The following is a 15,326-nucleotide window of genomic DNA, read 5'->3' as shown; positions in this document are numbered from 1 at the left end:
ACATTTTCCTCTTGGTACCGTGAAAGAAAAGACTGGATTGCTGAAGAGTTCTGAGATGAAACAGGAAGGCTGACATAGAGAAAGAAGTAAAAACTTCAATTAAAATAAAAACAGAGGTGGTAATGCAAGAGAAACTGCAGTGAGCTTCTCAACCCTGAAACTTTTCTAAAATGTTACTGAAGAAAAGCAGAAATGCAGAACACTGTGTCAGCAAACTCCCACATTAATGTCACCTGGAGCTCTCACTTCTTTAAGTTTAGCTCAGGAACTCTCCCTTGGCTCCTAACCCTTACCCTAACCCTAACCCATTCCCAGGGTAACTTCATGTGCTCCAGCTGCTCTCTCACATAATGGACAACTGTCCCACTGCTGCTGCTGCTGCTGGTGAGCTGGGGGATGGCATTGCCTTGGGGCTCAGCACTGCAGGGCTGCTGAGCAGGGAAGGACAGGGCTGGTGCTGGGCACAGGGCATGGCCCAGGGCAAAGGGTGTGTGGAGCAGCCATGCAGCATTGAGGGGCAGACCTGTTCTGGGGAGGGCAGCAAGACTATTGCTTCCTCCAGCTCCCATGGACTGTTGAGCAAAGGGGGCAATTACCAACAGCTCTAAGGAAGTTTCAGGTCATAGTGAGAGACCTGGCAGATACTGAAGTGCTTTAGGAAGCCAAAGGCATCGACCTAGGACCACAAACCAAACCAAAATGAGCTTGGGCAGGTGAAAATCTGGGAGTCAAGGGAGATGCAGGAAGAAGCCACATGGATGGGAATGTGCTGGCCCAGCAAAGACTCAGCAATGGGAATGTGGACAGGGCCACAGGGCTGAGCTGGCTTGCTGTCCATCTGACCCAAACTCCATGGTGCAGGTGCCCGTGTGATGGCCCAGGTCATCTGCCGCTCTCCAGGGGATGGTGGGTAAAGGGATAGGGCCCACAAATGGACTGGAGATGTGGGTCTGGAGATGGGAAGGGAGACGGTCTTTGCTCCCCATGTGTGAACCCCTGGAAAGGAAATTCTTCCCCTTCCAGACATGAGGCATTTCCCTGCCCTGACAACAGAAACACTCTCCATGGCAATTCATGTGCCACCCCCCCACGCCAGGTTGATCTCCAAGCTCCTGACCTCTACATGAATCCCACTGCGGAACAGGAGGGGGAACAGGTTTTGTTTCAGTGCTAAATTGTCCCAGAGTCTCCTGTCACCTTGTCCTGGGGTGACTTTTTGATGCTTGTATCCCCATTCATCTGTTTAGCCCAGAAATAACTTTTGCCCCTTTAAGACTGGTTCTTTAAGTTCTTTACGTTCAGAGAGTGAAGTGGGAGAGAGAAGAAGCGTGAAGTTTGTTTCGTAAAAATTGCACTCAACGCCTCCACATTCCTGCTCCTGGACTGTGCTGTCTGTGGACAGACAGATGGCGGAACAGAGCTCTCTTTTGCTTTTAGTTAGTTTTTGGCTGGCTGAGGCAGTGAAGTTCCCTGGACGGTGGGTTTTCTTTTTCTTTGGACCTATTTAAACCTGTTCTGGACTGAACACCCAGAAGAGCGCTGGCAGCTCGCATCTGTGGCCCACTGGGCTGGGCCTGGGTCACACCATTTCCAGTGCTGAAGGGACTGATAAGAGACTGAGTGAGCCAAGCTACAGCCTACAGAGAGGACTTTCTGAGTTTGTCATTACTTTTGGAGTGGCAAGAAATTTTACTGTTTAATATTGTTCAACTTTTTGTGCTGGTGTCCTGGCTTGACTGTATGATGCTTTTATCCCCAGTCGTCTTCTTCTGTTTATACTGAATAATAAGTTTTACACCTTTAAGACTCTCTTCCAGAGAGTGAAGAGGGGAGGCAAGAAGCGCACAGTTTGTTTTCAGACTGCCCTCACTCCTCCACATTCCTGCTCCTGGACTGTGTTGTCTGCGGATGGACAGACAGCCGAACAGAGCTCCTTTTTCCCTTTTTTTTTTTTTTCTTTTTTTTTTTTTTTTTTTTTCTTTTAGTTAGTTTTAGCTAGCTGAGGCAAAGAAGTTCCCTGGATTGTGATTTTTTTCCTTTTTTTCCTTTTTTCTTGGACCTGTTCAAGCCTGCTCTGGACTGAACACTCAGAAGAGCACTGGCAGCTCCACCTGTGGCCCCCCTGGCCGGGCCTGGGCCACGGCGTTTCCAACAGCAGAGAAAGTGATCAAAGACTGAGTGAGCCGAGCTGCAACCCGGGGAGGGGACTGTTCTGAGTTTGCCTTTTTTTTTTTTTGGAGCAGTGAGAAGTTTTATTGTTTAATATTGTTTGCGTTCTATTGTTTAATAAACAAGTTTCTTTCCACTTTTTCTCCAAGGAGATATTTTCTCCCGAACCGGTTGGAAGGGAGAGGGGCAACTAAATCTGCTTTTGTAGAGAAGCTCCTTTGAAGGTTATCTCCCAAACTTGCCCCAAACCAAGACAAATATAGTTAGTGGCGCCCAACGTGCGGCTTGAGAAAGTGGGAAAAAACCCTTTATTGATTGCAGGTTGGTTGTGCTTGCTGTGTAGTAGGTTAAAGTAGCCAGTAGCCGTGTTTTTTGAATTTGTAATGTCTCTTAGGGAGGCCTTTATGTGGCTCTGGTCTCTAGACCTGTTTGAGGTTTCAATACCTTTTTGGTCACTAGGATTATTGTCCCTATCATGTAGTTTTTGCGGTAAAGGGGCACGGATTGGATTAGCTATTGTGCTGGCCTTAGTGATAATGATCTATAAGGCGTTTACAAAAATACTGGCGTCTGTTTACGATATGTATGGTTTATGGTTTCTTCGTCCTACCCTGCATCCCAGTTCTAGCAGTATGTTTTGGGAATTTTTTAGTAGTTGCACCCAGCTGGTTAGAGGAAGAGCAGGGAAGGAAGCTTTCCAGCCTCTCCTTTCCTTCTTCTCCTTTAAATCTGTTACGTCACTTTTGGAAAATGTTCAGTTTCCCCTGAATGTTAAAGAGACCATCTTTCTGGTATTTAATCTGGTAAGCTTCCTCTATATGGTCTGCAACTTCTCTAAAATGAGGGCTGAGATGTCTAGAAGAGCTGATGAGACCCCTGACCTAGAAGTAGACCCACGTGTGGAGAATCCTAAGTAGTGTGGAGAATGGGAAAATATGGGCCAAATCCTGAAAGAATTCTCTGACCCTATAGTCTGGAACTTTCCCCATGAACAAATTCAGAACCCAGCTGAGGTGGGGAAATAACTGAAAGAGAAATATCATGATGACCCTAAGGAGAAAAAGATCATTGCAGTAAGCTGGGCCCTGGCATATGCTTATCGCACACTGCTAGATACTGTAGGGCAGCAGACAGAGGAAGGGGGGCAGGGAGATACATCAAGAGCTATCCCAGTCACTCAAGCTGCAGCCAACACCCCAGGCTCAAAGCCAGCAGCTAAACCACATAGTGAGCCTAAGCCAGCAGTTAAACCAGACAATAAGCCTCAACCAATGGCTGTTACTACTAGCACTAGAAGTGAGAAGTGCACAGACAAAACCGATCGACCAGTGAATGATGATGATGATGATGATGATGATGCAAGAGAAGGACCCTCAACGTTTCCTGACATAAAATCAAGAGTCAAAACAACTGGCACAAGATCAGAAGCCAATATTGAGTCCTTCTCCCTGAAGGACCTGCGGGGCCTAAGGAAGGATTACACCCGACGATCTGATGAATCCATAATTAGTTAGTTAGTTAGTCCATCTTTGAGATGCTGCAAGCGAGGCTACAATTCTGAACGGCACGGAAGCAAAGCATTTGAGACCCCTGTCACATGATCCTGTCATCGACCAAAGCATGATGAGGGGGGCTAACCCTCACAGCCTCTGGGCACGGGTCTTGGACAGTGTAGCGCAAAGATACCTGTGTGCCGATGATTTCTACATGCAGCAAACACAGTGGAAGACCATAAAACAAAAGATTCAACGCCTGAAAGAAATGGCAGTAGTGGAGATTATCTTCTCAGATGACGTAACAACTAGGAATCCAGACTTGGTACCTTGCACATCTGTGATGTAGCGAAAACTAGTACGACTTGGGCCACATGAATATGCTCCTGCTCTAGCTATCATGAAGCGGGATGACAGAGATAAGACCGTGCTTGACATGGCAAAGAAGCTCCGAGCTTATGCAAATGCTGTACATGGCCCAACACATGCCAGAATCGCAGCGGTGGAAACACGTCTGCAGAGATGAGAAGATAAGATAGAGGAGAATCATAAGAAGCTCAGAGAAGAGATTAAAGAAGACCTTCTCCAAATCTCAACGGTACAGATCAGAAGTTCTGGTACCCAACGCAGACGTTCCCCAGATAGAGAGAGAAAGTACACCCCATGAGCTAAGCTGTAGTTCTTCCTGCGCGATTGTGGAGAAAACATGAGGCTATGAGATGGAAAATCCACCGCTGCTCTGGCACGACGGGTGCGTGAATTGAAAGAAAACAGAGCTCAAAGAAGAAGTTCCACAACAAAAAAAACCAGCTCCAGTTGCCCGTAGCCGAACTGCCAGGCATGACAATGATGATGATATGTCCGATCCCCTTGAAAGAACCTCTAAAACATATACCCAAAGAAAGAAAGATAACCAGGCTTAGAGGGGCCCTGCCTCTAGCCAAGTAGAGGCTAAAGACAATCATGTTTTCTAGACGGTGTAGATTCGTTAGCCTGACACATCAGAACCACAAGAGTATAAAGCTTTAGTTGACACTGGTGCGCAGTGTACCTTAATTCCATCAAGACATGTAGAGACAGAATCTGTTTCTATCGCTAGTGTGACAAGGAGATCACACGACTTTGGTAGAAGCTGATGTAAGCTTGACTGGGAATAAGTGGAAGAAACATCCTATTGGCTGGCCTAGAAGCCCCATGTATTTTGGGCATAAATTATCTCCAAAGTGGGTATTTCAAAGACCCAAAAGGACTGAAGTGGGCATTTGAGATAGCAGCTGCAGTAACAGAGGACGTCCAGCAATTAAATACCTTGCCTAGACTGTCTGAGAATCCATCTACAGTAGGGCTTCTGAAGGGAGAAGAGCAACAGGTATCAATTGCCACTTCCACAGTGCATCGTCGACAGTATAGAACCACTCGAGATGCTGTGATTCCCATCCATAAGATGATCCGAGAGCTAGAGAGCCAAGGAGTGGTCAACAAGACCCACTCACCCTTCAACAGCCCCATCTGGCCTGTGCGTAAATCTGAAGGAGAATAGAGATTGACGGTAAGCTACCGTGCATTGAATGAGGTGACTCCACCACTGAGCGCTGCCGTGCCAGACATATTAGAGCTCCAGTATGAGCTTGAATCCAAAGCAGCGAAGTAGTATGCCACTATCGATATTGCCAATGCATTTTTCTCCATTCCACTGGCAGCAGAATGCAAGCCACAGTTTGCCTTCACCTAGAGAAGTGTGCAGTACACTTAGAACCGGCTGCCCCAGGGGTGGAAGCACAGTCCTACCATCTGCCATGGACTGATCCAGAGTACACTAGAAAAGGGTGAAGCTCCAAAACATCTGCAATATATTGATGACATCATTGTATGGGAAAAGACAGCAGCAGAAGTGTTTCAGAAAGGAGAGAAAATCATCCAAATTCTCCTGAAAGCCGGCTTTGCCATCAAGAAGAGCAAAGTCAAGGGACCTGCTCAAGAGATCCAGTTTCTGAGACTGAAGTAGCAAGACAGACGGCGTCAGATTCCCACTGATGTCATCAACAAGATCACAGCAATGTCTCCACCATCCAACAAGAAGGAAACACAAGCTTTCCTAAGCGCCATAAGTTTTCAGAGAATGCACATTCCTGAATAGAGTCAAATCGTGAGCCCTCTCTATCTAGTCACCCGTAAGAAAAACACTTTCCACTGAAGCCCTGAACAGCAACAAGCCTTCGTCCAGATTAAACAGAAGATCGCTCATGCGGTAGCCCTTAGCCCAATCAGGACAAAACCAGATGTAAAGAATGTGCTCTACTCTGCAGCCAAGAACCATGATTTGTCCTGGAGCCTGTGGCAAAAGGTACCTGGAGAGACTCGAAGCCGACCACTAAAATTTTAGAATCGAAGCTACAGAAGGTCTGAAACCAATTATACTCCAACAGAAAAAGAAATTTTAGCAGCCTATGAAGAAGTCCAAACTGCCTCAAAAGTAATTAAGCACTGAAACACAACTCCTCCTGGCACCCCAACTACCAGTACTGGGGTAGATGTTGAAAGCAAAGGTTCCCTCTACCCACCATGCCACCAGTGCTACATAGAGTAAGTAGATTGCTCTCATAACACAGCGCGCCCGTATTAAAAAGCTGAATCGCCCTGAGATTCTGGAAAGAATTACAAACTAGCCAGAAAGTAAAAACTTCAGTCTCACTAATGAAGAGGAACAAGAAGTAACACGTGGTGAAGAAGCTCCTCCATATAACCAACTGCCAGCAGAAAAAACACAATATACTCTTTTTACTGATAGTTCCTGCCGCATAATAAGAATGAATCAGAAGTAGAAAGCAACCGTATAGAGCCCCACACAACAAGTTGCAGAAACCACTAAAAGAAAAAGTAGATCAAGCCAACTTGCTGAACTCAAAGCTGTTCAACTGGCCTTGGACATTGCTGAAAGAGTGAGGTAGCCAAAGCTCTACCTCTACACTGATTCATAAATAATAACCAACGCTCTGTGGGGATGGCTGGAGAGGTAGAAAGAAGCTAATTAGCAGCGTAGAAGAAAACCAATTTAGGCTGTTGAAGAGTGGAAAGACATCGCTACCAGAGTAAGAAAGCTATGTGTGAAAGTCCGCCATGTAGATGCCCATGTCCCCAAGAGTAGAACCAACAAAAAACACCAAAACAATGAGCAGGTAGACCAAGCTGCAAAGATAAGGGTGTCCAAAATAAACCTAAATTAAGAGCACAAGGAAGAGTTATTCCTAGCTCGATAGGCCCATGATGCCTCAAGTCATCAGGGTAGAGATGCCACCTATAAGTAAGCACGAGACCGAAAGGTAGATTTAACCATAGACAATATTTCTCAAGTTATCCACGACTGTGGGACGTGTGCTGCCATCAAACAAGCCAAGAAGGTGAAGCCCCTATAGTATAGTAGGCAGTAGTCCCAGTACAAGTATAAGGAAGCCTGGCAGATTGACTACATCACACTGCCCCAGACACACCAAAGCAAGCGCTACGTGCTCACAATGGTAGAAGCCACCACAGGGTAGTTAGAGACCTATCCTGTGCTGCATGCTACTGCCCGTAACACCATCCTGGACCTTAAAAAGCAAGTCCTGTAGAGACATAGTACCCTTGAAAAGATTGAATCAGACAACAAGACTCATTTCAAAAACAGCCTTATCAGCACCTAGGCCAAAGAACATAGCATTGACTGAGTATACCATATCCCCTACCATGCACCAGCTGCAGGCAAAATAGAAAGGTACAATAGGCTGCTAAAAACCACCTTAAAAGCCTTAAGTGAGAGATCTTTCAAAAATTAAAAGCAGCATCTGGCAAAAGCCACCTGGTTAATTAATACCCGAAGCTCTACTAACCGAGTGAACCCTGCCCAATCTGAGCCTTTACATAGAGTAGATAGAGACAAAGTCCCAGTAATACATGTCAGGAGTTTGTTAAAGAAGACAATTTAGATCAATCCTGCCTCGAGTACAGACAAACCCATTCGCGAAGTTGTTTTAGCTCAGAGACCAAATTATACATAGTAGATAATGCAAAAAGAGAGAAAAACACGATGTGTACCTCAAGGAGATCTGATTGTTGAGTGAGAACTATGTATAAATATCACTGTTTGCTGAATGTTACCACCATTGTCTGTGTATAGCTATATATTAGATGTATAATGTATGTGTTTGTAGAGTTAGAATATATATTAGTTTTAGTAGTAAGCTGACGATATGAAGATAAGGAGTAGAATGTCCTAGGTTGACTATATGATGCTTTTATCCCCAATCGTCTTGTTCTGTTTATACCGAATAATAAGTTTTACACCTTTAAGACTCTCTTCCAGACAGTGAAGAGGGGAGGCAAGAAGCGCGCAGTTTATTTTCAGACTGCTCTCACTCCTCCACATTCCTGCTTCTAGACTGTGTTGTCTGCAGATAGACAGACAGCCGAACAGAGCTCCTTTTCCCCTTTTTTTTTTTTTTTTTTTTGCTTTTAGTTAGTTTTAGCTAGCTGAGGCAAAGAAGTTCCCTGGACTGTGATTTTTTTCCTTTTTTCTCAAACCTGTTCAAGCCTGCTCTAGACTGAACACCCAGAAGAGCACCGGCAGCTCTACCTGTAGCCCCCCTAGCCAGGCCTTCAAGCCTCCTCCGTGCCACTCCTGGGAGCACCGGCGGCGTGGGCGCGACCCGTCGATTTCTCCCCACCTGAGCTGATTCTTTTTAAAAAAGGCCTTAAAAAGGAGAAAGATCTCCTGCCCATTTATTTCAGACTACAGAGCTATTTGTGGTCATTATGATAAGAAAACAACTGGAAATCTTGTCCCGATATCACCCTTTCTTCCTGTCTCTGGGATTATGCCTCCAACACTCCCTGCAGTCTTCTTTCCATAATCTACTCCTCTGCAGCTGGGATGTGACAAGTCAGCAGGGGGAAGAGGGAGGACAATGGACCATTAAAACTGCAAATTCTGTTTTTACAGCCTCTGGATTTCCAGTGCTTAGAAACTGTCATGTTTTCAACTCTCTGAACAAATCCCACATTTCTCCCTTTTTTTCCCTGGCAGAAAACCTTCCTTTGGCCCCATTTAGGAACCCACCCTGGGAAACACCTCAGTACAGATGCTGTTTTGTTGATTTTGCTAAGAGATGACAAGAAAATCAGCACAAGGGGGAGGGATGAGCCAGAGCGAAAAAAACAATTCCTTTCTTTTATCTTCCTTGTGGAAGCTTTCCTCTAGAGGTTGTGCTTCAGCCAGATACTTCTTGGGCCAAGGGCTGAAGGAAGCAATTCAGCTGAGGCAGCTGAGTCATCTCCTCCCTGGTTTGTAACCCTGGGGCTGGGAGGAGACACAGGTGCCCCCCTTGCACCCCACAACCCCCTGGAATGGGGGATTCCTCCTGCCTCTGCCAGGGGCTCCTTATCCTGGCATTACCCCTGGCCTGGGTGCTCCTGCTCTGAGCTCCCTGCCATGGTCATTCCTGGAGGTGGAGGGCAGGAGGGAGGCATTCAGTGCAAACCTGGGAGGTGCCAGTGGGGTCAGAGATGTCTGGAGGTGACAGTAACAGAGTGACGGACACAGGGAGAAGACAACACCTCTGGGAAAACCTCTTGGAAATTTGGGGGACTTTGATTGTAAAATACACATGCACACAGACACACAGACACAAAATGCTGCAAGGGTGTATTGATAATTCAGGGGAAACGGCCCAGGGCTCAAAGGGGTCAGGGTGTTCCTCCAGGCATGATCATCTCCTCATACTGCCAGGATCAGGACACCAGTGTTCCCACAACTTCCAATCCTAAAAGACAAAACCCAGAAGGTGACCTCTGATGCCCGCTGGGCTCTGAGAAGGGCCTTGTCCCCAGCCCTCTCCCTGCAGGCACTGCTCACTTAGGCATCCAGAGAGGCAGCCAGGCCACAGAACACCCACCAGCTTTTCAGCCACAGGGGGCTGGGGGAAAAGGCAGCAGCGTTAGAGACACACTGGGGACACTGGGCTGGGCTGAGAGGAAAGGGGGAAGCAAGTAGATCCATAGGGGAAGGGTCTGTGGAAGTCATGAGGTGCAGGAGCTGCTGTGCTCCTGCCCAGAAGCACTGGGCTCCTGGCCAAGAGGCACAGCTGGGCCAGGGGCTGTGTCCTGGGCCATCCAGGCAGGTCCTGGGGTGACAGCGATGGGAATGCAATGGGGGCCCTGGGAAAGGATCTGCAGGGCAGGGGTATTGTCTAGGGCATCAGCAGGGCTGCACTGGGCTGTGCTGGGACAGACTGGGATGGCCTGGGCTCTGCTGGCCATGCAAGGGCAGGGTCTGACACCAGCAGAACTCGTGCTACTGGAGGCATTTGCAGGATCTCAACATTGTCTCAATCCAACTGCAGAGAGACCAGGAGACCTCGCTGGTCACTGGGATGTCCCCAGTGCCAGCAAAGGATGCGGGGGAACAAACTGCTCCCCAATTCCCTGAGGGGATGCCCTCCAATCCCAGCACCCCACTCACCTCCCAGAGATCATCTTGGGTTCCATCCAGGAGTGCCTGGGGAAGGAGAACAAAAGTTTAGTCTGGCTTGGACCTTGTGGTGCTATTGGAGGACACGGGTGCAGGGAGCAGGCTGGAGGCAAAGGGATGAGAATTCAGGGCCTCCTGGGACATCTGTTTCAGGGGGGAGACCCAAAGACACTGACCTGGGCTAGCTTGAGAGTCCAATGGGCTGGGCTTGGTTGTGGAAGGAGCACGGTGTAAGGTACAGGGGAGGATAAAGGAATTGCAGTGTAGGGACATGGGAGTGCAAGGGAGGGGCTTGGTGGGGACAGACGAATAAGGACGGGTGAGGCCAAAAGTGACAGGACTGAGAGAGGGTTTGGGGGCGGTGTGAGTCAGGGAGTTGTACAGGGGGATCCTGCTGCAGTGGCCAGGAAGAAAGGCAAAGGATTGAGGGGGGACATGGAAGGAAAGGCCTGAGGAACTGCCAGTGGGAGGACATTGGGGACCCTGGATAGGACACAGAGCAGAGAGCAGGGAAAAAGTTTCTGAAGAGACCAACAAGGTGGGATGGGAGGCTACAAAGGGCAGGATGTGGGCACAGTGTTTCGCTGGTGCCTCACCTTGGCCTGTGCTGGGGGGCACAGCAGGGTGGAGAAGAGCAGGGCCACGCTGAGCGCAGCCAACTTCATCTTCCTCTGGCACTGAGCAGCACTGGCTGAGGCGGCATCAGGGCAGAAGCAACTTTATTCCTTGCTGGACTCCTCCCTGCACCCTCCCTGACAGCCCCCAGGCCAAAGCCCAGCTTGGCACAGTCTCCTGCCCTGGCAGAGAGTCCACCCTACCTGTGGCAGACATCCAGCCCCCTTGCCCAGCATCCCTCCAGCTCCCTGCATGGGGCAGCTGCCCCTGGAAGGGCCCAGGCACCTGGGGGGCAAAGGGGGGCAGGCAATAAGGTGAAGGCAGCTGGATCCCCTGTGCAGACAACCCCCCACTCCAACACAATCCACCCTCCAACAGCTCCCCAGAGCCAGATCCCCCATGTCCTGATGTCCCTCCTCTCCCAGAGCTTTCCCTCTGGGAGACCCCAGAGCTGACCCCAGCCCCAACATGTGGTAGGACATGGGGAACAAGGCACATGGGATCAGGTGAGTAATTGGCATCTCCAATCACAGGAGGCACTGGGGAGCACTGGGCAATGTTGATCACCTGCAGACAAGGCTGAGGGCTAGGCAATTGCTCAGGCGTGGCAATTGCCACATCCAGCCAACCCTCTATCCCTTTCCCTGCAGATCCCTAACCATCCAATCTCCAGCTGCAGAGGTGAGTCCAGAAGGGAATAAGCCCTGGCCTGACCCTCAGCCTTTAACACCTGTAGCCACTGTGCCCTTCCAGAGCAGTTGAGTCAATTCCCTGGCTCTGGGCCCAGGCAGGCACAGGCCCTGAGCAGGATGTGTCCATCCCAAGGGACATGGGGAAGCTGGAACCTGTCTCCATGCAGCCACTCAGAGATAATTGGGGTAGCAGAGATACCCTGTGAGGAGGAGGGATGCTGGTCCCCTGCCAGCATCTGGGATAAGCCCTGTTCACCCAGGGCCCAAAGCAGCAGGAGGACATTCAGACCTCTTGGGCTTTCTGGGATTCCCTGATGGAGGGTGGTCTGCACATGGGAGAGCTGGAAGCAGATGGATCCCTGGTGGGGACAATCCCCCAGTCCAACACAATCCATCCTACAACGGCCCCCAGAGCCAGATCCCCCCCATCTCCTGCTGAACCTTCCCTCCCAGAGCTTTCCCTGTGGGACAGCTCAGAGCTGATCCCATCCCAAAACCCATCAGATCTGAGCAGAGTTGCCCCTATTCCTGTTCTGGCACTTTGAGGAAACAGCAGTGGGCACTGACCCCTCTTCCTGGGGCAGGACGAGCCCAGACCCAGGGAAAACAGGAATATGGCAGGACTTTAAATCAAGGGTAGGCAGGTGATTGGGATCTGCAGTCACTGGAGACACTGGGGAGCACCGGGCAATGTTGATCACCTGAAGACAGGGCTGAGGCTTGGGGAATGCCTCAGGTGTGCTTGTTCCCACAGCCAGACCACGCCATTTCCCCTTCCCTGCAAGGCCGAAACCATCTCCAGCCCCAGAGCAGATTCCAGATGGGAATGTCTGCTGGCCTGACCCTCACCCTGTCCCACCCAGAGCCACCATGCCCACCCAGAGCACCCGTGTCCTGCTCTGCACAGCTGCCACACATGCAGGGTGCCAGGGACCCCATCCCTAACAAGGCTCAAACTCCAGCCCTGTCCCTGGCTGCAACAGGCTGCAGCTTCCCTAGGCCCTTGTCCCAACACTGCGGCTCTGCCATGCCCTGAACCTGAACCAAGGCCAGCGCTGGCCCTGAGCAAGATGTGCCCATCCTGAGGGATAGAGGGGTGCAGGTGTTTGTCCCCAGGCAGCCACTGAGGGCTAATTGGGCAAACAGAGCTGCCAAGTCAGGAGGAGGGGTGTTGGTCACCTGCCAGCATCTCCGATTAGCCCATTTTACCCAGGGCCCCAGGCACCAGGAAGATATTCAGACATCTTGGCCTTCCAGGAAGCAAAATCCACTGAGAAGTGGTTCCCGAGAGTTGTCAAAGGCAGTGAGTCTTGTTTGCCGTTCCAGGGCCTTAGTGAAGGCTTCTGCTTCTCTCTTTCCACAGGGACCTGTGGATCCATCGGAGATGTGTTGTGGGCCAGGGAAACTGTCCCTGCAGTTGTGCCAGCATTTCAGGAAGGATGGGTTTCCCCTCTTCTACTGACTGTTCCATTCTCAGAAACAATTTTCAACAGGGTCTTCAGCACAGCACAATCTTGGACCCGATGGAGCAGTTCCAGAGCAGGCTGCCAAGACACTCCAAGGGCTGGAGCACCTCTGGGACAGAGCCAGGCTTAGACAGTCAGGGCTGTTCAGTGTTTGCCCTGGTCCAGGGCAAATCTGGGAGAGAGCCTCTGAAGGGGTTCCTCTAGAAAGCAGAGTCAATCGGCCCCTCCCTCAACTGCTTCATGAAAAATACTTCCCTGGAGAAAAGTGGAGAACACTGTTTCTTTCACAGGCAAAGCATTTACCAGCTATCTCAGGTTGGAAATGGGGGGTGTATTCTAGTCCTATCTGATGGGGCAGTTATCTTCTGTCAGCTGGGCAGTTGTCTTTATCTCTTCCACAACCCATCCTCCCTGCTGGGAGATATCTTCTGCTAATGAGCCATTGAGTCCCACTGCATGACTGATAAAAGCCCATTATCCCATTGTGAGAAGCTCCGCCCAGGGGGAGGAGCCAAGCTTTCCTACCTGGATATAACCAGAGGTTGGAAGACCAGAGCCAGCCTTTTCCACTGGATTCCCAGAGGAAGACCAGGCCCAACACCACCACCACTGGATCTTCAGAGGAAAACTCCACCCTTCTACAGGAACACTGCTTCAACAGAACCACACCTGCCACTGCAGGAGGACTGAAGCCACCATTTATTGGGACTGATGCCACCACTGTGACCCACAGGTTGTATTCTGAACCTGTCAGTGTTTTTGATTTTTACTATTGTATTTATGTTTTCATTTTTCTGCTAAATAACTATTATTCCTATTCCCCTACCTTTGCTTGTGAGACCGTTAATTTAAAAATTATACTAATTTGGAAGGAGGGGGTTTACATTTTCCATTTCTAGGGTGGTTCCTGCCTTCCTCAGCCAACACCTGTCTTTTCAAACGGAGACAATGCCCCAGGACAGCCAGGCAGGTGAGGAGGAAGTCAGCGCCCCTTTCCGCCTCTCTCCTGCTCCATCTCCCAGCCCAGCATGGCCACTGGCTGCAGGACAACCCCGCTCCAGACACCGTCCTGCCAGGGATGCACTGGGAGGATCTCCTTCCCCTTCCCTGTGGCACAGCGGCAAATCCCCTCCTGTCCTTGTCCTTCCTCCCCCAGGCAAGGAGCTGAGGATGGAGAGCAGGGAGGACAAATCCCCGCAGCAGCACCTTGTGGAACAGGCTGTTTTGAGTGGCTCCACGGCACAAGAATCCAACAGGGAGGAAAAGCCCTGGAGATCTCACAGGAGGAGGCGCTCCAAGCCCAGCCCAGGGTGCTCTGAGGAGGAAAGATCCACCCTGTGCCAGCAAGGTGGACAAAGCTTCAGACAGGGCTCAGAGCTGGTGGTGCATGAGCAAGAAGAAGCCCTACAAGTGCTCGGAGTGTGGGAAGAGCTTCAGGCAGAGCAATCACCTGCTCCGCCACCAGATGATCCACACTGGGGAATGGCCCTGCAAGTGTGGGGCATGTGGGAAGGGCTTCAGCTGCAGCTCCGACCTGACTGTGCACCAGAGGGTCCACACCGGGGAGAGACCCTATGAGTGTTCTGGGTGTGGGAAGAGGTTTCGGATAAGCTTCCATCTCCTTCTGCGTGAGCGCATTCACACAGAGGAGAGGCCTTTTCGCTGCCCTGACTGCGGAAAGGCCCTCAAGCAAAACTCCCACCTCGTCATCCACCGGTGCACACACACTGGGGAGAGGCCCTATGAGTGTTCTGAGTGTGGGAAGAGGTTTCAGACCAGCTCCCATCTCCTTCTGCATGAGCGCATTCACACAGAGGAGAGGCCTTTTCGCTGCCCTGACTGCGGAAAGGGCTTCAAGCAAAACTCCCACCTCGTCATCCACTGGCGCACACACACTGGGGAGAGGCCCTATGAGTGTCCCCAGTGTGGAATGAGCATCACCCAGAGATCTGCCTTGACCAAACACCAACGGAAGCACCAGTAAGGGAAGCCCTGCAAATGCCCCAACTGCAGGTAGAGCTTTGTGCACTGCTCCAGCTTCTTCTCCCACTGGGGGACCCGCATTGGGAAGAGCCCTGACAATCCATGTTCTGTGTGAACCATGCTGGGAAGACACCTGTCCCTTCTCCTGCCCCTGTCAATGACATGACGTGGGTCCAAGGACATCAGGGTCTGCCCATGGCCGTGTCATTCCATTCACTCCCACCTCAGGTCATTGCCAAGGGCAGGAAAGGGAGTTTCTCTGTCCCCCGTGGAGAAGGGTGTCCTTTCCAGGCAGGAGGATATAGGTGGTTGGGAAGAGACAGTTGGTGGTTACATAGTTTTCCCTGTCAATAGTTTTTCGTATCCCTTCGGTGTTCAATATTGTTGCTGTTTCTGTTTGTTCCTT

The 15,326-nt window shown here is 50.2% G+C and overlaps 1 protein-coding gene across 1 annotated transcript; it reads left to right on the top strand.

Annotated features, from left to right (window-relative positions):
• Positions 1-14,324: 14,324 nt before the first annotated feature.
• On the top strand, positions 14,325-14,921 carry LOC135291754 (zinc finger protein 239-like). The gene has a single exon (XM_064406021.1). The coding sequence runs from the start codon at positions 14,325-14,327 to the stop codon at positions 14,919-14,921; it is 597 nt and encodes a 198-aa protein (XP_064262091.1).
• The last annotated feature ends 405 nt before the right edge of the window (positions 14,922-15,326 follow it).

The sequence above is a fragment of the Passer domesticus genome, unplaced genomic scaffold (assembly GCF_036417665.1).
Source record: "Passer domesticus isolate bPasDom1 unplaced genomic scaffold, bPasDom1.hap1 HAP1_SCAFFOLD_111, whole genome shotgun sequence".
Lineage (NCBI taxonomy): Eukaryota > Metazoa > Chordata > Aves > Passeriformes > Passeridae > Passer > Passer domesticus.
Note: the sequence above shows the minus strand (reverse complement) of the source record. Positions and strands in the feature narration are given on the sequence as shown.